The sequence below is a fragment of the Mustela nivalis genome (assembly GCF_964662115.1).
Source record: "Mustela nivalis genome assembly, chromosome: 4".
NCBI lineage: Eukaryota > Metazoa > Chordata > Mammalia > Carnivora > Mustelidae > Mustela > Mustela nivalis.
The window spans coordinates 47,544,070-47,571,585 of NC_139023.1; the positions used below are offsets into that span (position 1 = coordinate 47,544,070).

The 27,516-nt window shown below is 38.9% G+C and overlaps 1 protein-coding gene, 1 long non-coding RNA gene and 1 pseudogene across 6 annotated transcripts in view; 1 reads left to right on the plus strand and 2 right to left on the minus strand.

Annotated features, from left to right (window-relative positions):
* PI4K2B (phosphatidylinositol 4-kinase type 2 beta) overlaps positions 1 to 15,365 on the minus strand; it is a 30,906-nt gene extending 15,541 nt beyond the window's left edge. The window contains exons 1-6 of one of the 4 annotated variants that reach the window (XM_082728040.1): positions 14,851 to 15,365; positions 9,216 to 9,387; positions 5,094 to 5,230; positions 3,265 to 3,465; positions 2,522 to 2,653; positions 566 to 719 (exon numbers count right to left, since the gene is read on the minus strand). In XM_082728040.1, the coding sequence (XP_082584166.1) occupies positions 566 to 719; positions 2,522 to 2,653; positions 3,265 to 3,465; positions 5,094 to 5,230; positions 9,216 to 9,351 (760 nt within the window). In that variant the 5' untranslated portion in view covers positions 9,352 to 9,387; positions 14,851 to 15,365. Of the gene's footprint in view, positions 1 to 565; positions 720 to 2,521; positions 2,654 to 3,264; positions 3,466 to 5,093; positions 5,231 to 9,215; positions 9,388 to 12,546; positions 12,642 to 14,850 lie in introns of those variants that run through there. The other 3 variants (XM_082728041.1, XM_082728038.1, XM_082728039.1) reach the window with 3 other exon arrangements.
* LOC309863329 lies at positions 12,660 to 27,408 on the plus strand. Its single transcript, XR_014310997.1, has 2 exons — positions 12,660 to 14,739; positions 27,022 to 27,408. It is a non-coding gene; the product is annotated as an uncharacterized lncRNA (long non-coding RNA).
* On the minus strand, positions 15,746 to 16,702 carry LOC309863328 (nucleoside diphosphate kinase A pseudogene; annotated as a pseudogene). The gene has a single exon. The product of its transcript is annotated as a nucleoside diphosphate kinase A pseudogene (transcript).
* Positions 27,409 to 27,516: the final 108 nt, after the last annotated feature.

Below are 27,516 nucleotides of genomic sequence, written 5' to 3' on the forward strand. Positions count from 1 at the left end.
CTAGAAGAGAAAAAATTAGAGTTTAATGTATTTATAGACTATACTAACAGTTATCTAATGTCAAAATAAGCATCTCAAGTAATTTACACAAATAATTTTAATTATTCATATTATGCAGATAACATTTCTGGCTTTGTCCTACTGCCCAGAAATTCCCCAGTAGGGACAGGAACTGACCTCTATCACCTCAGCAGGAGCCTTCTAAGAGTTAGGATCTCAAGTACAGGATTAACTTTGCCCAGGGGAGTCAGTACTACATCTCCATTTTCCAAGGCAGGTAGATAAAAAGTGGCCTCAAGACTTCTGCATCAAGAGTTGAATATATAGGGGCACCTGGGTGGCTCAGTTGGTTGGGTGGTTGCCTTTGGCTCAGGTCATGATTTTAAGTGTCCTGGGATTGAGTTCCACATGGAGCTCCCTGCTTAGTGGGAGTCTGCTCCTCCCTCTCCCCCTGCTTGTACTCTTTCTCTCTCTCTCAAATAATAAAATCTTAAAAAAAAAATAAAGAGTTGAATAATTTGCAAGCTAACAAGATCTGAGTGAACAAATAAGAGAGCTTCAGTACCTGTATTTCTGATGATGTAATCCAAAATAACTAATCTTTCAAATTGTGACTGAAATTCTTTTCTAATATTCTCAGGCAAAGGGTCAGCTTCAAATTTCCTAAGCCAATAATCAGCCTCCTTGTAATCTTCAACAAATAACTGAAAGGAACCAATCTATAATTTTAAGAACTATAGTTAGAAAAGAAAGTACAAGAACAAAGGGATTACTTTTTTAACTTCTTAGCAGTATTATCATAAATGTTTTATTATAAACATAGTTAAGAAAAACAAAAAAGTTAACCCTAATTTATATAACCACACTTATCAAAACTATTTTTATACACTAATTTTAAATAATTATACAAAGAATACATAGCAAACTAAAAGTGCTCAACCCTAGGTTTTTAAGGAGCACAGAAACTATTTTAGGATAATTAAAAAAAAAATGCCTCTCAAGGTGATAATCTCAACTCAGAATGCTGTTTTCTAAAAATATTCCTTAAAATGACTTTAATTATGGAAGCCAAATAGTACACCTATCCTGGTCATTTAATAACAGTGCAATTTTATCTTACTAATGAAATACTTCAGGATTTTTTTTTTTTTTTTTTACAAAATACAGAATATAGATTTATTTTTAAAAAAGAATGCATTCTTTGACTTTGCAGATTACAGATCCTGTCATAAATTTTAAAGAACTTATCAATCAGTCATAAACTCCACAGTGGATTTTAAGAAAACCCTTTCCTTGAAAATATGTCCACTTTAAAATGCATTTCTGGGGGCGCCTGGGTGGCTCAGTGCGTTAAAGCCTCTGCCTTTGGCTTAGGTCGTGATCCCAGGGTAGTGGGATCAAGCCCCACATCGGGCTCTCTGCTCCGCGGGGAGCCTGCTTCCTCCTCTCTCTTTCTCTGCCTGCCTCTCTGCCTACTTGTGATTTCTCTCTCTCTGTCAAATAAATAAAATCTTAAAAAAAAAAAAATAATAAAATCCATTTCTGTCACTAAAATTACTACATGTATTTCCAGCACAGGACCTACAGGTCACCTAGCTGGCCTCATAAATATAAACTTCCATAAAGAAAATCTATTTCTTATCCTAAAATTATATTCTTGTTGTTGGCATGAAATTTTAACTACTTCTAAAAGGTTTTCTTTAAAACACTTATAATTAAGTCCTAGTTGTCATAAACATGGAAACAATAGCCTTCTTCAGTTACACTTAATTTCAGCATATCCGAGGAATAACAGGCCTTATAAAGATTTTCAAACTTCCTGCATACCTGGAGTACAGTTTTAAAAACAATTTAAGTTAACCATTAATTTTTTTCAGATTCTGTTATCTAGACAAATGCATTGCAACCACAAAACAAAATCACAATTAAAAAAAAAAAAACAACAAAAAACAGCCCAAAGTTCTTGTAGAATGCTTTCCCATTTACTGTCCCCACTCTTGCTTAGCTAGCTGCTAATCATTCCTAACGTTTTATTTTACAGTGGTAAGAAAGAAGGTATCTAGTATGTAGCCAGTACACATAGTTACTACAACTTACTACACTGTGTGCTGGGCACCATACCAAGTACTTGACATGAATTTCTTCATTTAATCTCACAGCCCCAGGAGGTAGTTTTTCTCACCTCCATTTTATAGAGCCTAGGGCTTAGAAAGTAGGACTTGGACAGTTAGGTCTCAGAGCTAACTGGTGGAGAAGCTGGGAGGAAAACCCAGGCCTGGTTCTTTATAAAGCTGTAGGTGCAAACTCCTGGAAACACTCCCTGTCCAAACTAAGTTAGACACCCATCCTTTATCCTCTCTTATCATATTGCACTGAGATGGTTTGTTCACTATAAGCTCTTTGAGGATGAAAAACCCATTTTCCTTCCTATTATATCTGCAGCCTACAGCACACAGTGCTCAGTTAATACATGCTGAATTGCCCCCCAAATAAAACTTAGCACAATCATTTACCCATTTACCTTAGGAGGGAGTCCTATCCGATGGAATTTTCTACCTACTTTAGGCACTTTCTCTAAAGCATACTTTTTGCCTCTAGATTTTGCACGGTCAATTGCACTGTAGTTAAATGTCTCACTGACAAGCCAAACCACCTAGAAACACACAGTTTTAAAAAAAATGGTTATTAGAATTGGCATTATAATATTTCTACTCATATACTACGTGAAATGTACTTTAAAACCATTAATTAGCAGAGTTTAACCCTATAGTAAATGCCTCAGAGAATCTAAAAGAGAAAGGCTTAGGGATTTTGCAAATTCAGTTAAATGGCATGTATTTCTGGGAGAGACAGTCAAAAACTGGCTAGTGGAAGCAAAAAGTAATCATCCGCAGATTTAGGAACAAATATTGTGAGGAAGTCTTCAAGTAAAAGTTTATAAAGGCTAAAAAGAAAAAAAAATAGCGGTCTTTCGAGCGCATTAGTTATCTCTACCTTCAGGAGAATTTCTAGAACCTCAATATTTTTCTGCTTTCAAACTGTTAGTTCTTTTTCCCCTTGTCAGCACCATCTAAGCTTGTATGAGTGTGGGATATTCCCCTTGGACACTTTGTGGATTTCCACTAGAATCAATTAGTTTCTCATGACTCTGGATACCAAACCAAAGGCTCAGCTTTAGGCTGTCATTAGAAATATTACTAAAGTGTTCACAGAGAAATAGGCTATAAATTAGAAGTACATAATTAAAAACAATTTCTCCTTTACCTTTGTTTTAGGTACAATGCCCAGATGAAGCTTTTCATCTACAAGGGAGGCACCAGCTTCAGAAAGGTATCCCTGATTAGGAAGCAGGCAGCCTCTACCAAAGCAGCAAGGGCAGCAGACCTTATGAACATATTTGGTCCATTTTGGATTCAGTTGACCATAAGGCTCTTCTGATTTGGGTTTAAACACACCTATAGTTTTCTATATAAAAAAGCAGAAATTTTGTTAGACTTCTGATATAGAGAGACAATAATCCACAAAATGCATTTTGAGAAATCTTTTTGTATTTCTTCCCACCAGATTTGGGCGTTACTCTTACATATTAAGAGGTTCAGTTTTAATTATATTTTTATATTCATTCTTATTCAACAATCTAAAATCAATAATCCCTTGGGCTAGTAGTTTTCAAACTGTGCTCTGAGAAATACTAGGGAAGGTGAGAGTAGAGATGAGGGTATGGTTCTAAGACCCCATGCCACTTAACTGGATCAACTCTGACTTTATCTGTTTTATTACTGGACTTCCAAGTTATGGAAGGGTTACAGCAATTTTACAATATCTGAAAACCACTATTCTAGGTGAAATGATTTTATCTTTCAGCATCTATTAATTATCAAAATTATATGTTTATTTATCATCTACTTTCTCATTAGATGTACCTTCTATAACGGCAGAGACTGCTTGTTAGGGCTATATTCCAAGTACTCAGAACAGTGCCCAGTATGCAGTAGGCATTCAAGCATTTGTTAAATGAACTAATAAATCCAATGACAAAAAGTAGTCTCTAAATCCAAAGGTAATGATAGTTATATGTGAACCTCTATGCTGTGAGATTCTCCTACCCTAATCATTTTCCAATTTTTTTTAATGAATCAGTTTTAAATAAATTCTCTCCTTTAAAAAAAATTGCTCATGGATATCTAAAATCTATAATCTTTATTACCAGTCTAATAAAATATATTCATATTAAATTAGAGGGTGAATTATCCTTAGACAAGATTTAAAAGCCTTACTATAATTTTAAGTATATAATTGCTTTATAATGCAATAAAGTCTAAATCACTAGTAAAAAAGTCAACAAGAACAAATTACAAAATCAAACTCAGAATAAAGGTTGATAGATTGACATGACTTACATATACATTTAAAATTCAAAAAAGACTATGTTTTAAAATACAACTTTGATCTTTGTAAAAAATATTAGGATGAAATCATAATCTTTCTTACTCCTGAAAAAAGAACTGCTGGCTATGTATCATTTAGAAAGCTTTTAGAGATAATAACATAGATTTCTGAAAAATTCTAGACTAAGTGGAACAAAGTCCCATATCAACTTCTCTTTTCTGCCCTCAAATTATACTTTGGTTCATTTCACTATGTCACATTCCAATGCCTTCAATTTTCAGATTGCCCAGTCTCCTCTGGGAAAAAATTCCTAGGGCAAAATAAGCCTTTGAAAAAGATCTGGAAATTACATTGAATATGTTTTTAAAGTTTAAATTTCTACTCTGCTTGGCTAATATAGTTACTGTAAAGTTAGGACTTATGAATATAAACTCAACAAATCTTTTGCTGTGAATATGAGTATTCCATAAATGCTTGAGATCATGTATTAAAATAATAGGACAGCAAACTATGACTTAAAATGAAGAGCTCTATTTCTAAATAATAGAGTGCTTTAGTTAAAAACAACAAAAAACCTAACCTTTATTTTTGAAAAGGGTGCAATCAGATTAGGAAAATATCTTCAGAACCTCACAATGATTTCACATTTAAATTAGTGTTTTCCAAAACTTCTGTTATGTATACTAGATCTATGAAATTCTCACCCTCTTAGGATCCTTCACAAAGTAACTTCCACTTGAACCTTGAGAGATTCTTTCTGGAAAAACTCCAAATTCTACTGCTTGCTCTGCTTTCAACACAGTATCAGCAAATTCAGGATCATCCAAGAATGTATTCAATACTGAAGAACCAACAATTACCGCATTAAAACAAACAAACAAACAAACAAGCAAACAAACAAAAAACGACTAATGTTAATACAGACTATGAGAGTTCAGCTATGAGAATGCTCATGATGGGGACCTGTAATACTGGGTTAGGTTATTAGCATTAGGACATTAAGGTACAGAAAAAAATGTAATCAAGCATCATATGGGTTTCTTGGATTCTTCCTTCTTTCCTCCCTAACCCCACTTCTCTTTAAACTTCAAGTAATGACACATGAAAAAGAAAATCCCTATTTGTTGAAATAATCACACCAATACCTCATTACTCTGAATTCCTCTTCCAGTGGTTTTGCTCTAGCCTACCTCAGCTTCCAACCGCAAAGTCATACCTCAGATCTGTCATTACTAATACCTGCAATCTTTCCATACCTTTCAATTTCAAGTAACTTCTCTCTTCCTAGTTCATTCCCTCTGGTACCCTGAATCCCCAAAATTCTTCCAACCCCCTAGGGTATACAAAACACTGATCTACCATGTTGTCGCTAATCTTTGTGTCCTTATTTCCCTTCTTGGCCAGCTTAAATTATGGTCAGTCATCACATAACCACTCTTCCTTTCCTCCCTCCCCTCATCATGGCCACCTGGAAAAATCCCAGTCCTGGTTAAACTGAACTGTCTGCTGAGTATGCCTAGGCCCAGACAGCTAAACTCAACTAGACAAACACAAACACAATGCCTGATAGCTCACTTGAATTTAAATTCATCACCAGAAACTTCAGGAGGGCCCTTCATAATGCTTGGGAAGCATATTACATTCCTGTTATGGACTGACTGTCCTCTCAAAATATGTTGAAGCCCTAACTCCCAATGGAATTATATTGGAAGATAGAGTCTTTGGGGGGTAATTATACTTAGGTGAGGTGATGAGAGTAAGACCGCCAGGGCAGGATTAGTGCCAAGGGCATGCTCTCTCTCTCCCTGTGTCACATGAGGACACAGTGAGAAGGTGGCTCTCTGCAAGCCAGGAAGACAGCCCTCTCATCTTGGACTTCCCATTCTCCAGAACTGTTAGAAATAAATGTCTGTTGTTTAAACCACTCGGTCTATGGTATTTTGTTCTAGCATCCTGAACTAACACATCTCCAGGTACACAGTCTCTCCCACTGTTCTGGACAACTCTCAAATCCTCCTCTCTTCTCAAATTTTCAACACTTCCTCTCCCTCAGATGAGCCTTAAGAGATGCAGTCAGAAAAAACTATCATCAGCCCTCTGCACCACATCTGTTCTGATACCTTCTGCCTTCCACCTGTTACTATAGATGAACTGTCTAAGCATCCACTTTGTGTACCGGACCCTATCTCTTCCTGATGAGTCCAGAGCATTTCTTCAGCATTTCTTCCCTGCATCAATATTTCCCTCTTTATTGGATCATTTCCATCACCATACAAAGCATGCTATAATTTTTCTCATCCTAAATCTAACTCCCACATTACTTCTAGATGTTCTGCATTTCTTTTTTTTTTTTTTTTAATATTCCATTTATTTATCAGAGAGAGAGGGAGAGAGCAAGCACAGGCAGACAGAATGGCAGGCAGAGGCAGAGGGAGAAGCAGGCTCTCTGCAGAGCAAGGAGCCCGATGTGGGACTTGATCCCAGGACGCTGGGATCATGACCTGAGCCGAAGGCAGCTGCTTAACCAACTGAGCCACCCAGGTGTCCCAATGTTCTGCATTTCTTGATGGTCTCTATAGTTATTTATATTTTCCATCTCCAATTTTTCTTCCCCAATTTTCTTTTGAACCCATTTAAATCAGGCTTCTGTCCCAACCACTCCATTCATAAAGCTTTTGTTGGGGTATGCAGTCATCCATATTGCTAAATCTAACCTCAAAACTTATCTTCCTTGCCCAACTCCAACATTTGACCTTGTTGGTCACTCCCTCCTCCTTCACTTGTCTTCCAGGATTCCCCTTCACCAGGTTTTTCCACTTCATTGGCTTCTCTTTTTGTTTCTTTGCTGGCTCATTTTTATCTCCCTGACAGACTGACTTTGCAATGCCTCAGATTCAGTTCATGGTCCTTTTCTCTTCTTCATCAGCACTGATTAACTCCCAAATTTATATTTGGGCCTGGACTTCTGCCCTGAACTCCAAACTACTATACTCAATATCTCTACTTGGATGTTTAATGGACAGCTTAAACTTTACTCCGCCAAACTCAATTCTTATCTTTGTCACCCTTCCTGACTGCTTTCCTCCCAAGTTTCCCTATTTCAGTTGCTGGCAACTCCAAATCTTTCAGCTGTTCAGACCAGAAACCTTGGAATCATCCATCATCTTAAAACTCTTACCATCAACATTTAAACCATCAGCACTTTGCATGACTCTATCTTACATAAACACCCAGAATCCAACCATCTCCATCCCCTCAATGTGATCCAAGTGACTATCAACTCTTAACCTGGATTATTATGAGTCTCCTAACCACTCTCCATCTTCACCCATGCCTTCTCTATACTCGACAGAGAAACTATAGCAGTAATTCTTTCAAATCATGTCAGATCTGGGGAACCTGGGTGGCTCAGTTGGTTAAGCGCCTGCCTCTGGCTCAGGTCATGATCTCAAGGTCCTGAGATCAAGCCCCAGTTGGGCCCCCTGCTCAATGGAGAGTCTGCTTCTCCCTCTCCCTATGTCCTAACCCCCCCCCCACACACACACACCCAGCTCGTGCTCACGCTCTCTCAAATAAATAAATAAATATTTTTTTAAAAAAGATGTCAGATTATGTTACTTTTGTACAAAACAGCCCAATGGTTTCCTATCTCACTAAAAGTCCAATCCTTATAATGGCCCCAAGGCCCTATACAATCCTCCCTAACTTCCACTTTAATGACCTGTTTAGCACTTATGACTTGGGATAATATATAACACATAACAAATTATTTATTTATTTTATGAGCTATAAAAAGACAAGGATTTCTTTCACTATACTTGTATAGTTCCTGGAACATAATAGACACTCAATACACACTTGCAGAATGAATTAACAATTTATCATTTAAAGCAACAGACAAGGCAAAAATTATTCATACTTTACTTTGGAAGGTATTTAAATGCTATTACATGCATTCAACATTATGAAAATTCAAAACATAAACTTACCTTAACTTAAAATTTGCCTTAATTTAGGCAGAAATAAAACTTATTTATTTATTTTAAAAAGTATGTGGTAAGAAAAATGCCACAAAAAAGGCAATTGGACATATTTAACTTACTTAAAAGAAGAATAAATAATCCAAGTATTTTAGTCATGTCAATACAATTGATATGCTAATTCATAATCATCCTCATTTACCTCATGAAAATAATTAAGAATGGAGGAACTTTCTCTTTAATCACTGTATATCCCTGGTACCTGGATAAGGGATCAGCATTTACTGAGTAGTTAATAAATATTTAATGGAATAAATGAAGTATTATTTATGTGCTAGAAGATGCCAGTAATAATTATCATTAGTCAAATGGTATTTCTTCTAGGCCAAGACTCTTAATAAGAAAGAATTTGAAAAGTTATTTATTTCAACCCTGCTCCTAGCACCAGTATACCTTTTTTTTTTTAAAGATTTTTATTTATTTGACAGAGAGAGAGATCACAAGTAGGCAGAGAGGCAGGCAGAGAGAGAGGAGGAAGCTTGCTGAGCAGAGAGCCCGATGCGGGGCTCCATCCCAGGACCCTGGGACCACTACCAGAGCCAAAGGCAGAGGCTTTAACCCTCTGAGCCACCCAGGCGCCCCAACCAGTATACTCTTTTAATATATCACTAGAAGGGGGCTCTTTGGGCAACTGTTTCAACACTTTCAAGGAGACATCACTGCTTTTTACTTGCTCCTCTTATATGGAAAAAAATATAAGCTCCTCCTTTTTCTCGAAGTAAGTCTCCTGTGGTTTCTCCGAATGTCCTAGACCTACTATCTGGAGCAAAACAAAAGTCCACTTACTCCTTTCTTCCCAGGGGTAGCCCTTCAAATAGCTGAAGATCATTTCATGCTCTCCTAAGTCTCCTCTATTCTCCATCTCCTTCCAGATGGAAGTGTTTTCAGGCTTTTCAGCATGTGAGTTGCCCTCTTGTTTCATGCCTCAGTTGTTCAATGTGCCCCATTAAAATATTGTCTTCAGAATCCAGAAACCCATTGCAGAGAATAGAGATGCCTGTCAGTGTTCAGCAGTATACCAAAATGAGAAGCATTCTAGTATTACATTAGTTGTTTAGGAATCTGGTCATACCACTAACACATACTGAGCTAGCTAAACTCTTAGACCACTCTTGGTCTGTCCCATGCCATACCTGAGCAGTTCTTGTGGAAACTATGTGCAGACTAAATGTTATCAAATTGTTTTATGGGCTAAGCTTTATGAGTTCATCATAAAACCTACCTTTGTTGCTTTTATGGATCCCATGCGCATGCTCTGAACAGTTAAGAATTCAGTTTCAAACAAAATCAGATCAAGTAGAACCATTCCTATAAAATCAGCCAGCATAATCTTAATCCCGTTCTCTTTAATTTGTCCCTTACTGAGCACTCGTCTTTTGGATAAATGAGATAATCTCCCCACATGAAAATGGGCATTCTTTGAAGATGGCCTGGATTTACCATCACTTGTTAGAATGACACTTAAAAGACAACTGGTCTTACCATCTAAATGATCAGCCAGAAAAAATGACCACATATCAACTGTTCTAAAATCAAAGAAACTGTTTTTTAGGAGATAATTTTTCTTTAAGTCATAACTCACAATTACATTATAAAGCTTTCTTCATTTTACTTACTGAAATGTACATCTGGCAATTAGTTTAACTTGGAGGATGCTTCCAAAAGTTATGCTGCCTCAAGTTGTACATGCTATGGGAGATTTGGCTTGAAGGTTTGTAGTCATTGTTTTGATTTTTAATAGTAGAGGGGCATGGTTAGCCACATTTTCTTTAATTAAAAGAAATTTTGGGGGGGCACCTGCGTGGCTCAGTGGGTTAAGCCTCTGCTTTCAGTTCAGGTCATGATCTCAGGGTCCTGGGATGGAGCACCTCATCGGGCTCTCTGCTCAGCAGGGAGCCTGCTTCCCCTCACCTCTCTCTACCTGCTTCTCTGCCTACTTGTGATCTCTGTCAAATAAATAAAATCTTAAAAAAAAATTTTTTTTTCTTCAGGTAAAATTACTGTTATCCCTCTGAAGAAATAAACTATAAGGCTTTGATTTGTTGGTGTATCAAAGAATTTTCTGAGGAAAATATCACTTCTACCTCTGTGTACTCCCTTCTGGTTTCCTCTAAGATGTGTCAATCTTCTATTCAAGTTCCAGTCCTATTTGAGCTCCTCACTTTTCAAAAGATATCCAGCACATCCTCTCAACATTTGCCTATGCTATTCCCCATGTATAGTCTAAGCTTCCTTCCCACGGCTAATTCTTACTGATCCTTGAACTCCATCTCTTCACTTGTAGCACTAGGACAAAATGACCTAAGTTCCAGAAGGGCAGAGACTGTTGTTTTGCTCTCTGGTATACTCTAACCACTTAAAAACAGTGCTTGGTACCTAGCAGGCCCTTGATAAATCTCACAATTATTTATTAACAAACTATCCCCTTGAACATACTTAAGAGTTATCACTGGCCTCGTAGTAACCAAAACTGAAAACAGAATAAGAGAATTCATTTTATAAACCTTTTATATAATTACATGTAGTAATTATCAAGGTCTCATTTTAATAAATAAACCAAAATGAGCCCCTCCTCACTTCAGGGGTTGGAATTCTATCCTACCCAATGACCGGAATAGTTTCTAAAAAGATAAGTAGTTAGCTTACTGGTTTGGTGATCTGAACCCTGCTCTTGGGAGTTCCAGGGCCATTTTTCAGGTCTCAAATTGGATACTGTTTCCTCTGCTAAGTGTTCCCTGGCCCCTAAATCCAGGACACAGTTCAAGGAACCCTCAGTTTTCCCCATTCAAATACACTGGCTGTTGAAACTGTTTTAATTGACTGTTTCCACCATTAGGCTAAAAAGCTATGTGGGGACAAGGCTCCTAATTGAACACGCATCTGATATCTGGTCACCACTGTTTCCCCAAGGCCTCAGTTCCCACGGGCACCCAGCAGGCACTCAAGCATTTGAGAATGATTTATCTCAGCAATAAATGGAAAACAAAAAATAGGTGTCTTCATATTACTAGTTGAAGAATAATCTCTTGAGAGAGAGAAGTGGCTTCTTAATTAGTACCTTTCAAAAGGTCAGTTATGGAGGACTGTCAAGACACATAGGGCATCTACTCTTCTAACACCTTCCTCTAAATTCAGCCAGATGATCAGCATCTAGAATACAGATCCAGCAATACTTACAGCACCATCCATTAGAAATTCTTCTATTACAATGGGCTTCAGGGATGTTCTAAGAAATACCCCTACGAAACTCATCACTTTTATTACAAAGATACTATTCATCATGTAGTCTCTTCTCCAAAAGATACATGACAGATTTTCCTTTGTCAGGTCTGTTTTGACTCAAATAACTGGTTTAACTTTATGGGCACATTGACTGTGCTCCCCTAAAGTTGGCTCCTCAGGAACTTTAGAGATCAGATTTGTGGGCTGCCTGCACCAAGCATCCAATGTGCATTTTGTGTACTCTTATGCCAGCCTCCATTACCTTACTTCCCACCCACGTCTTTCTTCCTTACTTTAAGATTTTTTTTTTTTTTAGTTATTTGACAGAGAGAGAGAAATCACAAGCAGGCAGAGAGGCAGGCAGAGAGAGAGGGGGAAGCAGGCTCCCCGCCAAGCAGAGAGCCTGACGCGGGGCTCAACCCCAGGACCCTGAGATCACGACCCGAGCTGAAGGCAGAGGCTTAAACCACTGAGCCACCCAGGCGCCCCTCTTCCTTACTTTAAATGATGCTATTTTGTTCAAACATTTATAAAGCACCATGAATTGTTAAAAGGCTTATAAATATACACTTCCTTTTCCTTTGGTAGTTCTTTGTGTTCTAACACCATTCCAATTGTAGACTCTCTAAAAAAACTGTTAAGTGCTCCTGGTTTGTATTAACTGGGACCTTGAGAAGTCACATTATCTCTCTGTGCTTCCTTAAAATGAGACTAACATATAGTAGACACTTCATGGGGTTAGTATGAATTAATGGAACTGAAGTACATAGAACTATGCCCTACACGTACCGCTACCTAGGTATTAACTATTATCATCTTTATTACTCTCCAACTCACTGATTAAAATGACAACTACAACAAGGAATGCCACTAATCTTTCTACTTTGACATTGACCCAACACTGTGTTTATGCTGGTTCCAGACTCTGTCAGTGTCTTGCTCAAGTGAAGGTTACAGACATTCTTCCACTGGCTGAAGTACATAAAATTCCTATTTACATTAAAAAAAAATAGATAAGCATAAATGTATATGCTTTAAGCATAAGATAAATCATGTTAATATCAACCTAAAGGTAAGAATTGCTTAGAACTAAAGAGGTGGCTTCATGGAAGTTGGGTGGTAAAGGGCAAAGGAAGTTACCATTAACTTATTAAAATAACTCATTAAAAAATAACTTAAAAATCTAGTTATATTACTCAATCATAAACTTTTTAGGAGACTAGTATGAAATTTTTAAAATACTTTTTACAACTCAAAACTATTTTTTAGTCCATTAAAAATAAGACTTCCATTAATAACCACAAGTAACAATTACTTTATAATACTCAGGATCTACAGCAAAATGGAAAAAGTGCAGGGCATAAAAAGAACTAGGCTCAGTTCTGGCTTTACCACTTCCTGTATACTTGACTTCGGCTTACCGCTGAAGTTCTATGACCTACTACTAGTCATCACAGTATTATTCATTTTCAATCCTCATAACATGGGTGAGGGTGAATAACAACTTGTTGTGCTGTTGTGAGAATTAATGAACTACACAAAAAGAAATCTTAGCCAACTGTAAACTGTGATATAAATTATTACCATTTAAAACGGGAGGAATTCTCTTTAGTTACCAATCTTTATTCAGAGTACTACAGTCTATTCTACTGTTACTTTTTCTAGACTTAATACTTTTTCTTCTTCTTTTTTTTTTTAAACAAAGCCTCACTTTCATAGAATAACCACACTCAAGAATAACCACACAGAATAACCACACTCTTTTAGGCTCCATTAAAATCTAGCTACCCAGGTAGCTTTAGGGTAGGAAAAAAAAGCAAACTAGCCACACAGATTTTAGTTACTTTACAGAAGGATTCTAGGTAATACATAAACAAATTACATAGCTAGGTGAATGTGGGTCCCTTTGTGATCATCATGTTTGTTCTGTTCAGTGTTGTACGGTCAATGCACCTGTTAGCTAACGTAATGACAGCAGACCTGGCATGTCAGAGCAATTAGCTAAAGCTTTATTCATGAAAGACCTGAAGGGGAAAGTTTGGTTCTCCGGGGCCTCTCCGATTTACCTGAGAGGATGTTTGAATGTAAGCTCAACTACAACTTGAATAACCTATTCTATCCCAAATTCCTTAAATTGTAGGAGCCCCATTATTGTAGTGGTAAGAGTACATGTAAAATCTAAAAACTCAGGGTTAAGCAAGCAGTATTAATTAAAGCTGCATTTTCTGTAGCTTTTCTTTAAGCCATCACATACAGACTTCTACTACAGGCACAGTACACACCTCATCTCACTTAAACCATCCCAACCGCCAACAAATAGATGTAACCATAATTTTACAAACGAGCCCATCTCATCTTCAGCTATGATTCATACAAATGTACCCTATTTTACTATCAAAGTAGCCTAACTCGACTCAACTTGCCAAAAAACTTACTTTATCAAGGAATATCCATGCTTGCAAGAGCATGCCTACACTTTTTACTGGTCTTCAACATCGTACCAATTACCCTCTTTTCTATCTGAGGCTACCAGTCCACTTAATAGTGAAAAAGTGCCCCCCTCCCCCTCGAAGTGTAAGAACAGAAAGGGCTCCAGAAAGAAAACTTTGCAAGAGAAATCACAGCTAGAGAAATTCAACTGCCTCTGCCCCCTCTGACTAACGTCACAATAACATTAACCAGAAAGTTTTGAAATGTGTCCGGATGGCATCTAGACGTTCTTGCTGTTCATCTCTCTGCTGTCATCCATCTGCCTGGCAAATTCACAACTCGGGGAACCTTCCGGACAGTTCACGGTTCTTAAGCCAAACCTCAAGTCCAAACTTGAGCAAACAACTTACGTCATTTCACCGTGCTAAGTTTTTCTCAGTGTCTGATTTCAAAAGTTTAGGCTTACTCTTGCGGGAGGCCCCCAGGATCAGAGTGACAACTACAGGCCTTAGGTGAAGTGGCCTATGCCCCCTGGGAAAGACGCGAGGACACCGGGGAGCGGAGAGAAAGGCAAGGGGTCCAAGCTTCGGCTGCCGGCGGGCCCCCTGGTCCGTGCTCCGGATGGGAGGGTTGCCTGAATGACCGCCTTTCCTCCCAGGCAAGTGCTGGTGTGGGACAGAGATGGGACCCTGCAGGGGCCGGGCGGCGACGCGCTCACGGCAGGGGACCGGGAGGGGGGCTGCGGGGTGGTGTAAGGGCCGGGTCGCACCTGCACCTCGGGGGCGTTTCCGGGTGGGGTGGGTGGGCGAGCTCCGGCTGACACTCACGCTCCGGGAGGGCCGGCTGGACGCGTCCCAAGACCGGAGCAGCAGTTCCTTGTCTCCAGCCTCGCGAGGAGAGGCCGCGCCCTCCTGGCCGGCAGCCTCCACGAGCCTGACGGCGATCCCGGGGGCGCCCTTAGGTGGCTGGGCCCAGGCGGTCCGCGGCAGCAGCGGCTCCCGCTCCTCGTCATCCTCCGCTTCCAAGCTCCCGCCGCCGTCCTCCGACGCCAGCCGCCCGGACTCGGAGGACTCCGCCATGGCCTCCCTCTGTGCCTTCCGTGTTGAGACCGGCTCAGAGTGGCGAGCTGCCCGGCTCTGGCCTCGGCATCGCGGAGAACTGCTGCCGCTGTGGCGGGTCCAGGACACCTCACAGACTCCCTGCCCGCCAGGCGGTTGTCCCCGCGCAGTCGCCAGCCGCGCCCCACCTCGCGCCAACCCTGCGCCTGCGCGGAAGGGCGGGGGCGTAGTGGGCGGGGCGTGAGGCGGCTGTCACCTGCAGCGGCGGGAGAGGGAAGTTGCGAGGTGGGGGTGGGTGCGCTTGAGGAGCGCTGGGGTTGGCGTTAAGTTAATTTACGTCCGCCGAGGCTCCCCCATCCAACGTAGGTCAGTCTATCCTACACTGCAGAATTCTTTCGTAGAATTTACTACACTCCATACCTACACCTTTATTTCAGTAACTAACATTTGTTACACCTACTACAAGCCCACGAGAGTGGGGACCTTGTCTTTTGTTCAGACATTCTGGACTTTGGTTATTTGTATTTTGTCTCTCCCCCCTCCCCACAACTAATTTTCCCCCCTCCCCACAACTAATTTAGCTGGAAGTTTTTTGGGGAGAGGGGATGAAATATTTTAATCCGACGGCAGCACATAATACTGTACAGTGAGCACACCCAGTTCCAGGAGATCCCCTCCAGGTCAGAAGGAAGTTCTCAAAATTAAATGGATTTGTGAGAGCCTGGCCCCTGCTCAGGGGAGGGAGAGGGAACGGAATGAACAAAGCATGGAGGTCTCCTCTCCTGTCACTCGTAGATCCAGCTCTGAGCACACCTCTTGTAATACATCAGCTCTTCAGGCTGGAGCCATTAGCCAATCTCCTTCTCCGCACTCTCCACGGAGTCTTTGCCGTGGATAATGTTCCTGCCAACTTGGGTGCAGAAGTCCCCACGAATGGTCCCAGGCTTGGAGTCTGGAGGGTTGGTCTCCCCAAGCTTCACTCGGCCTGTCTTCACCACGTTCAGGCCCTCCCAGACCATGACAACCACGGGCCCTGACTGCATATACTTGACCAAGCCGGCCAAGAAGGGACGATCCTTCAGGTCGATGTAGTGCTCCTTGAGAAGGTCTTCAGAAGTCTGAATTAATTTCATAGCAATGAGGCGGAATCCCTTTTGCTCAAAACGCTTGATGATTTCTCCCACAAGGCTGCACTGCAACCCATCAGGCTTGATGGCAATGAAGGTGCGTTCACTGTTGGCCATGGTCTCCTCCAGCTGGTCTGGCTGCCTAGTGAGAAGTTTATCATTTTAAAAAATCTTTTTAAAAAGCCGTCTTTTGGTTCCACTGATTTTTTGTTTTCTAGTTCATTGATTTTTGCCTTCTTGCTACTTAATTTGAATTTGATTCCTCTTGTTTTGCCAACTGCTCGAGTAGAAGAGTGTATTATTGATTCCGGACCTTTCCATTTTTTAAAAATAGAAGTATTTAAAGCTATGCCTTTCCCTCTATGCCCTGCTTTATCTGCATTCACAACTTTTGTTATTTTGTATTTTCATTTTCATCATTTCAAAATATTTTTTTATTTCCCTTATGGTTTCTTCTTAGACTCATTTCTTTGAAATGTGTGTGTAATTTCCAAATATTTAGGTGCTTTTCTAATTTAATTCTGTTGTGGCCAGAGAAGATAAATTAAGATTTCAAACTTTTTTGAAATTTATTGAGACATTTCATACCCTAGCATGTTACCTGCCTTAGTAAACAGTCTATGTGCTCTTTAAGAAGAATGTGTATTCTGCAGGTGAGTGACTCTGTAACTGACTATTGTTTCTCTAAATATCAGTTCAGTATTGATAGTGTCATTCCCATCAGTTATACCTTTATGGGTTTTTAAAAAATATTTATTTTTTTTAAAAATTTACTTATTTATTTGAGAGAGAGAGGAAAGCAGGGGGAGAAGCAGAGGGAGAGGGACAGGCAGACTTCAGGCTGAGCACAAGTCCCACATGGGGCTCAATCCCCGGACTCTGAGATCATAAACCAACCCAAAATCAAGAGTCAGATGCTTGACTGATTGAGCCACCCAGGTCCTCCTATCCTTATGGATTTTTATATTTAGTTGTTCCATCACTCATTGAGATGAGGGTTACATTCTATGATTGTAGATTTGTCTATTTATTCTTTTAGTTTGTTGAAGTTCTGCTTTATATATTTTGAAGTTGTGTTATTAGGTGCATACACAGGATCCTTATGTCTTCAGTTGGGTTTTTATTTCTACCTGATGATTTTATTTGATCCTTTCCTTTCTTTCCTTCTTTCCTACCTACCTTCCTTTCGTTCTTCCCTCCTTCCTTCCTTTTGTAATGGACTGTTCCTCCTTATTGTAATACTTGTGCCTTGAAGTCCAAATTGTCTGATAGTAATATAGCCACTCCACTTTTCTTAGGCTTACTGTTTGCCTGATAAATCTTTTTCTACCCTTTTCAATCAATTTGTATCTTTATGTATGTGTGTTTGTAAATATGCATCTCCTGTAATAACTTATAGTTGGTAATAAAATCTTGATTTTATTATTTACATTTAGTCTGATAATTTCTGGCTTTCATTTGGAGATTTTAGTCTACTTATTTTTAATGTAATATTGTAGTTGTACTTAGATTTACTGCCATTTGCAACCATATTCTATATGTTTAATCCTTTTTTTTTGTTCTTCTGTATGTCCCTTCTTGCTTTCTTTTGGGTTAATCATTATTTCTTCATACTTCATCTTAAGTCCTCTATTGGCCTTCTGCTAAACCTCTTTACATTAATTTGAGTGCTTATTCTAGCACTTACTGTATACATCCTTAAATTATCTCAGTGTGCATAGAGTTTATATCATAGTACCTGATGTAAAATGTGAAAACCTTGAGAAAGTGTTGTTCTACTTATCTCCCATCCTTAATGTTATTATTGTCATATATATTAGATCCATATATATTTAAATATAGTCAATAATTTTTGTCTTGAACAATTACATGTCTTATAAAGAAATTAAGAAAACAACCTATACTGTTTTGTATTAACCTATATTTTGCCATTTTCAATGCTCTTTTTTTTCCCCCCTAAGTGCTCTTCATTCCTTTCTGAGGACCCAAGTTTCCAAATAGTATAAATTTCCTCTGAAGAATTTTTTTAAAAACATTTCTTGTAATAGACATCAGCTGGTGATAAATTTTAAGTTTTCAATTATCTGAAGTTATTTTTATTTCACCATCACTTTAAAAATAAACTTTCTCTAGATAAAGAATTCTGGATTATGTTGTCCCTCTGCTCCCCCTCCAAGTTCAAGTCTAAAAATGTAATTTCATTGTCCTCTACCCTTCATTTTTTCTGAATTGTGTCCCTCCACCCACCCACCCAGGTTGCACTATGTCATTTTTTTATAGATGCTTTTTTCTTCTTTATCCTTGCTTTTTCAATAATTTCACCATGATTCTCTTGATATAAATTTCTCTCTCTCTCTCTTTCTCTCTCTCTCTCTATATATATATCCTGCTTGAGTTTTGCTTGGGTTTCTTGGATCTGTAGGTGTACGTATTCCAACAAATTTGGAAAAATTGCAGCCATTATTTTTTCAAACTTTTTCCTGTCACATTCTGGGATTCTCATTATATATATGTTAGACTATTTGATAATATCATAAAGATCAATAGGGCTGTATTAATTTTTTCAAGAAGTTTATCTCTGTTTTACAGATTATATAATTTCTCTTAATCTGTTTTTAAATTTGCCAAGTCTTCAGCCACTTCTAATTGACTGTTAAACCCACCCAGGGGGTATATTTTCAAATTTTGTGCTTTTCAGTTCTAGAATTTCCATTTTACTCTTTTTAAGAGTTTCTATGTATCTGTTAACATTTTCCATCTGTTAATTTATTATGACTATATATATTTTTAAATCCTTGAGTATATATAAAGTGTTTGAAAATCTTTGCTAATTCTTGTATCTGAGTTATCTTAGAGTCAATTTCTATTGATTACTTTTTTTCTTGCCTATGGGTCAAATTTTCCCTTTTTAATATATTTGTTATTTTTTAAATTGTATATTAGATTTTGTGGATGATATATTGTGGAACCTCTAGATTCAATTTTCTTCCTCTGATGAGTGTTGATATATTCTAGTATGTAGTAAAGTAATCCAGAGTCAAATTCCACCTGAAATTTTTGATCATTTCTTTCAACAATCTTGATGTTGTTTTTGCCTGGGCTCCTTGGAGTCTCCCTCATGCACTGAGTTCAGGAGTCAACCAAGGATTTGGGTAGGGTGTGTGTGTAGATTTTGGAGTTCTCTCCTTCTGTTAGTCCTTCCTTTTCAGGATTTTCCTCCTCCATTTCTAGGTGTTCTGGTAGCTCCAGACTCTAACCTTAAGCCATTAGGACTGTGGCTTTCTGATTGACTTCCAGGTGCTGTTCACAGTACAGACTGAGTAATCCTCCCCCACCCCCATGAAAAGATGTATGAGCATAAATCATACTTATTGTATTTCAATTTTTCAAAGAACAGCCATCCTTTCAATTACTGCCTGCCTGCTTTTGGTTGCTTTCCAGTATCTTCAAATAATTGTTTTTGTATTTTCCCTAAAGTTTAGCATTTTTATCTGTAAATGGGTTAGTCTAATACAACCTCCTTTGACATATTTTATTGGAAATGTATCCTTTAATGAGATAAATGGTACTATATTTTTGTCAGTAGTTTACATGTTAGTACTGGACTCTTACTTATTGCTTGATAAGGCAGGATTCAGTATCAGTTCTATTTGCAGTTTTAGTTTTCAAAGACATAAATGCTGAGAAAATCTGTTGAAATAAATAGATGAATATGGGAAACATTTTATAATAGCAATGTCATCAAATCTTGATCTTTCTTTCAAAATATGTACCAAAGATCACAGAGTATTTTATCTGATTACCAAAAATTATTTTTATGATTAATCATCACATACCTAATTCAAGTTCTCCTTTGAGTTTTTTACTTTCTCAATTTCTGGAAAATATATCAAAAAGCCTTTTAAAAACATATCCAATTATTAATAATTGCACTGTAACTCTTTCACTTCAAGGCACCTTATCTTTTAACTCATAATATGATACTATTTGCTAAATATAAATATATTTATATATTTATACATGTAGCAAATATATTTTGCTAGATATAAAGATAAACTTATACATTATATATAATAAATATATTTTGCTAAATATAAATATAATATGATACTATCTGCTAAATAATATGATACTATTTGCTAAATGACTTTTATCTTATCAAAACCTTGGAACTATAGGTTGACTCATTCAATATATGTGAAACAGCTAACTTAAAAATTAACTGGTAAAGCCAGGCTGCATTATCAAACCAATAAGTCAAAACCGACTTTTAAAAATTCACATGAATATGGTAAAATATGTTCCTGTGTCAACATCTCAGTTTTGAGGGCTCTGCTACCTTCAGTGTTTCTCACAGATATTTGTTTTGTTTCCATGGAATATTCCCTCGGCCTTTTGGCTAAGATCAAGTGTAGTATCTGTTCTTATCAGTAGTCAGGGTCTAGAAGAGGCAAGATCTTTAAATGAAACTTGCCACCACTCCCACAAACTTATTCTACAATATCTATGTATTCAGGACATCTTAACATAGGACTAAATGCACCATGTCTAATGTGGCCATTACTTTTAAAATAATGCTCCTTTAATAAGAAAATGCAGGAATAATTGCTGCTATCTCATGGGCCTTTGTCTAAAGAGACTTTTCCAAAATCTGTATTTCTAATCTTTGCTAGGAGCCTCAGGTTTTTTACACCCTGAAGCAAGGAGCATTTAGATGATTCAGGAGAGATACTCCTACACCAACTGGCATACTACAGTTCAATTCTGGCACTAATCATCCAGTGTTAGCACAGAACCCATAAGTTAAGGGGTCAGTCCTATGTAAACCTGCTCTCACTTCAGAAGCCAGCCGTATTTCAGGGGCCCCCCAGGCCACTTGCATTTATGACCAACTGTCTACAAATTTGGGGGGATCCCATGACTCCCTCAGATTCTGCAATATGGAGAATAATACACAGAACTCCGCAAAGAGGTCGAAGTTCTTTCCCTCATGGAGATTACAAGGACATGGAACTTACGGGCAGATAAACAAGTAATTACAATACAGTACACTAAGTACCATGTGAAGACTACTATGAATTCATGTAAGAGGGGCAAAGATCAGGAAAGGACGTTAAGAAAGAGAATCTAGGAGCAGGGGAGAGACTTGGCTGGAGTAAAATTCCTCCTGAAATTTCTGACATTTCCTTCAGCAATCCAGCTGTTTTCTTTTGCTGGGCAAATGGATGAAAGGGAAGGCCCTCAGGGCAGATGACATTTAGATTAGTTTAGTTTTTTTTTTTTTTTAAAGGTTTTTTAAGTTTACTTGAGAGAGAGAGAGTGCATGAGTGAGGGAGAGGGGCAGAGGAAGAAGCAGAATCTTCACTGAGCTCTATGTGATGCTCAATCCCAGGACCCCAGGATCACAACCTGAGCTGAAAGCAGATGCTCAACTGATTGAGCCATCTCGGTGCCCCAAGGACAAATGACATTTAGAAGGAGACTTGGAGGCTGAGAAATAGCTGTTTATGAAAAGAATGGGGGAAAGAGAAATCCTGGCATAAGAGGCAACTTGAGCAAAGATGCTGAGGAGTGCCTGTTGTGATTTAGGTGCCAAAGAGAGAACAGAGTGAGTGGTGGTGGTGAGAGAGAGAAATAAGACACTGTGTTCAAAAGGTAGTCTAGGTCTTTATTGTGTTGCCTTTCATTACAAATCTCATGCCGAGATTTTCACCCTTTTGCTGAAGGTTCTGACTCTGTTCTCTGGCTAGGACCCAGGGTGGAGAATAGCAAAAGATGAGATTAGAGACTTAGGGCATTTATGAAGCTGGACTTTGTGGGTCTGAAGAAAGCTTGGATTGAAATGGAAATTCATTGAGTCCATAGCTCTCTCAAAAAGGATAACAGCTTTTGCTTAAAGGTATTTTTTAAATTAATTAATTTATTTGACAGAGAAAGAGAGAGTATAAGTAAGCAGAGTGGCAAGCAAAGGGAGAAGCAGGCTCTCCATGAGCAGCGAGCGTGATGCAGGCCTGGATCCCAGGACCCTGGGACCATGACCTGAGCCAAAGGTCGCTTAACCAACTGAGCCACACAGGCTCCTGCTTAAAGGTATTTTAAGAATAGCTTAAAGGATTTTAAACAAAAGTTTGATTCTTCTAATAAGTGAACAGAATACATAACTCTAAAATACTGTTGAAGATTAATCTTAAGCATGTATACATACATGCATTGAATGTTTTTATAAATGTACACAGAAAAGTGATAACCATGTTTGCCTCTGGAAAAGGAATGAGAAATTAGAGATTGGGGTGGGCAGGAGATCTACTTTTCTCTCTATACAAGTGTCAGGACCATGAGTGGCTTGTTGCTACTGGTTGGGCTCCATCAGCAACCCTCTTTCCTTCAAGGCTCCCCAATCTCAGTTGAAAACCATACTTACTAAGCAAATCCAGATTCAAAATGTCCTAGTTTCTCCATTCATTCATTCAACAAAACTTACTCCCCTACTATGTGACAGGTGTTCTCCTAGTGCTAGAGTGAGAGGAGTGAACACATCTCTGTTCTCAAGAAGCTTCCATTCTCATGGGGGAGATAAACAATAACAGATAATGAAGAGGATTTAGCACATAAAATGATAACACATGTAAGGAAAAAGGACAATGCAGGGTGAGGAATACAGAATGATGGTGGTGTGAATGGGTATGTGCTATCTTACATAATAAGGTAGTTTTAGTGGGTTGAATGGTGGTTCCCCCAAAAGATATGCCCACATCAAATCCCTGTGAACATTATTTTATTTGAAAAAAAAAGGTCTTTGCAAATGTGATTAAGTTAAGAATCTTGGGATGAGATTATCCTAGATTATCCTAGATTATCTTGGTTGGCTTTAAATGCAATGACAGACAGAGGGAGGTTTGAGAGAGAAGACAAAAGGGAACAGATGTGAAGATGAGACACAGACTGGAGTGATGTGGCCACAAGCCAGGGAAGCCAAGGAATGCCAACAGCCAGAAGAAACAAGTACAATAGTCAAGCACACCAGAAGAATCTTGATAGAATTGAGTGTGATAGTGATAGCTATCTCCCCAATATACTAATTCTTTCTATATGGAAATTTTGAGGGGAAAAAAAAAAGAAGCAATTCTGGAGCTTCGAGTTCTGTATACCTTTCACACCATTTGAATTTTTTTAACCAAAAAATTATGTTCAAAATGATTTTAGGGCATACAAAGTTTCTACAGCAATGGGAAAAAAAAAAACAAGGACAAAAGTTTTAATTAGATGTGATTCTAAAGGTTGTGGTTCAACTGCTATGCAATCAGTAAATGCAGAAAACAGAGAACACTACTGTTAGAGTCAATTTGATAATAGCCACAGGTTGATAATCTGTTTTTGGCTTTGTTGATCTAGCTGCAGTGGACTTCTGCCTCATGGGGAATCTATTGTTAAATTGAGAAAACACAAAGATCTTCTAGATAAGCCCTTCGATTTGTATTCTGCTCTACTTCAACATTTACATGTGCATGTTGTAATTAGAATACAGGTATATTTAAGGAAAACTGAATTCCCAGTTTCCTTCATTTTCAAAATTTATCTTACACTAATATTGGATCTTGCTTTAAGCAGAATCTGTCCTCAAAAACTTATGTATAAATAAAATGCTGGTTTAATGCAATATTAATGAAGGCTACAGTTTACTGAAAGTCAGCTGCTGTTCCAGGTACTTTGAGTTTATTAACATATGCACCCTCACGGCAACTTACAGAGGCAAGGATTCTTATTTATCCCCTCTCTGCCCATGGAAAAACTAAGGCATATAAAGGTTAAGTACTCTGTCCCACATCACCCACACATAAGTGGCAGAGTTAACACCGAAGACAGGTGGTCTGGCTTCATCTTCTTAAGCCACTCTATTATGCAGCCTCCCTTCACTTGGGATACCAATGGAAAGTTCTTTTGGAATCACAGTTTTGATCATTGTCACTAATCTCTAATGCTATCTCCATTGCTTGTCAAAACACAAACTAATAATTTACTATGGCATGTAATTCCTCCCAAAGACTGGGCTCTAGCCTCTGACATAAGCCTTATCTTTTACCTCATCCCACTTAGAGCCATCCTGAACTTCTCCCTCTTTCTAGAATCTAGAATATTTCGTGTCTCTGTGTCTGTCCTTGCTGTCAGAATGTCCTTACCCTCTTCTTCACTGGGTTAACATCTACCTGGCATCTAAATTCTAGTTTAATGTCAATTCCTTTGGAATACTATCCCTAGTTTCCTAAACAGAGATCATTATGTCTCTGCCTTGCATTCTCCCCAAACCCTTGCTCTGAACTCTGATGGAATCCTCTCCTACTGAAGTTGGGTTATTTCCCTATTTGAAGGTACCACGAAGATGTGAGCCTTTTCAAGGAGAAATGTGTTGTTCTCTTCTCCATAGTTCTCTCTCTCCTCCTCTAGTTCCCACTAGGAGAGTGACCAGAACATAGAGTGTGTTTGACAAAAGTTACAGAAATTAATGAACAAATGAATGAATGAGTAAAGTTGTATTGAAAAGAATTCTGTAAATGGATTTTGTAGTAGAAGCCATCACCCCCAACTCCTCTTTGATGGCACTGATATCTGCTCTCCAAATATCACCAAGATAATTTGTGTTGGAGGTTCCCAAGAGCACCCCCCGGTTTGATGATTCACTAGAAGGACTCACAGGGCTCAGTATATAATCATATTCATCGTGACTTATAATAGTGAAAGGATACAAAGCAGAATTAAGAAAGGAAAAAGGTACATGGGATGAAGTGTAGAGGAAACCAGGCACTCACTTCCAAGAGCTCTCTCCCAGTGGAATCACACAGGATCCTCACACCTTCTCTAAACTATAAGTCATGACAACATTCATGAAATATTATCTATGAGGAAACCCCATGAGAGACTCAGACCCAGGGTTTTTATTGGGGCTGTTCATATAGGCACCTTCTGCCTAGCATCCATCAAAACTCCAGATCCCTAAAAGCAAAGGAAGAGTTCAGCATAAACCATATTGTTTCTGCAAGCAGTTTGGATACAGTGAATCGCTTTTACCAGGAATGGTGGGAACTCTCCTAAAACCAAGTTCTCAGATGTCAGCCAAGGGCCATCATGACCTTTTCAGTGATGATCACAAGTGCCAAATGAGAAGAGGAGCTCCTGAAGTGAAGGATACATCTCAGCAAGAAAAGAGGGAGGGAGTTGGTCAGCCCCATGCTCCAGAATGAATAAAAAAGACATAAGCCTACTTCCTCAGAGACTAACTCAGAAGGCAGTTAAGAAAAGAGTTGTCAGATTTGCGGGGCACCTGGGTGGCTCAGTGGGTTAAACCCTCTCCCTTTGGCTCAGGTCATGATCTCAGGGTCCTGGGATCAAGCCCTGCATTGGGCTCCCTGCTCAGTGGGGAGCCTGCTTCCCCATATCTCTCTGCCTGTCTCTCTGCCTACTTGTGATCTCTGTCAAATAAATAAATAAAATCCTTAAAAAAAAGAAAAGAAAAGAAAAGAGTTGTCAGATTTGCTTTTCCAAAATCCTGGTTTGAGATAAGGAGGGGGATGGGTTCACGGGATGCAAACCTGTGGTGGTGGTTAAAAATGCATGTAGTTCATTAAAATGAACTTCCAGTTTAAACTGGTATTTCCAGTTTGTGCAGCTTATATTAGGAAAATTTTAAAATACTTGACAACTATATAGATGTATAAAACTCAAATTTTGTCTTTATTTCAAATAGAAAGCTATAATCCCCAAATGCCAGTTTAATTGCAGGTGCTAGATAAATCCAGGAACAAGAGAGCAGGGCTGTGGTTTAACAAGTTTTATAAACATTGTCATTTCCCCGGGATTTTTAATTCTGTGGTTGCCTGTTTGTCTGAAGTAAAGAATTAAAAACACTGACAATAAGGAGAGGGCTATGAACTTGTCAGCAGGAAAATAGGGAGCTGGGCAAACTGAGTACCCCCCCCCCCCACTCCCGCTGCTAGGCTTGGGGGAGAGCAGGTGAGTGGGTGACAACAGGTGCGGAAAGAAAAGGAAAATAGGTCAAATCCTTAAGTCCTGAACAGAGAGAAAGAAATAGGTGACAGGTGCAGGCCTCCAGAGAGTCTGCGGCTCAGACTTTGAAGCCTGTATTCATTTCCTGGGTCTGTCTTTACAAATTTTCCCAAACTTGGTGGTTTAAACAACAGTCATTCTCCAACAGTGGGGGCCTAAACTTGGAAATCAAGGCTTTGGTAGGGCCACACTCCCTCTAAAGACTCTTCCTTGCCTCCTCCAGCTTCCAGTAACTCCCAACATCCTTGGCCTGTAAACCCATTGCTCTAATTTTTGCTCCAAAGTCACTCAGCCTTCTCTCTGTGTATCTCTCTGTGTCTTCTCCTCTTATAAGAACACCAGTCATTAGATTTAGAACCTTGACTATCCAGTATGACCTTATCTCAACTAATTATTATCTCCAAAGACCCTATTTCCAAATAAGGTCGCATTCTGAGGTTTTGAGTGGACACAAATTTTGGGGGTGAAAGGGTCGAGGGGAGCTATGCATTCCACTGTAAAATGCCATCACAGTAACTTGCACCTGTTATTATCAGATGGAAGGTTCCCCCATCAAAGCCTTGGTATGTATATTAGTACAGCTTTACAAAAAAGTAAAACATTAACCAACCTAAAAAGTAGTCACAAGACAGAGTGAGCCAAAGCAAAACTGCTTCCTGCCTGTGACCAGATTTGTGCTTTTTCTTTTTTCCTTAGATGAGAAGATCATGATTCTAAACTTCACAATGAAAACGTTTTGTTGCAGGAAACCTGCCAGAAAATCTGCCTATGAAACAACACAAGCTGAATGTGGTTACATTCATTTTGGGGGACATGTCAAATGTGCTCTGAGCTTCCTCAGGTGGTCCCCTCCTCACTGAGTATATGACAGGCTCACCTGCCAGGATCCAGATATAATCAAAGGCTAAGAAGGGGCCAGGATCCATATGCTTGTAAACATACCCGAACCTGTCCAAACCATCCATGAAGATGCCCCACCTACACTAAATGACCTCCAGCCACCAACTTCTAGAAGGAGCTCCTCTATTAGGCTTCTCTTTAAGTTGGCCTCAGAATAAAAGATAAGTTTATTTGTTCGAGAAACTCTGGCTCTTTGGAAATGGTCACTCTTGGCTCTGAGGAAACACTTGACAGTGGTTGCACAGTCCTTTCTACTCCCAGTTAGACTTCTGGACACTGACGTAGATTAAC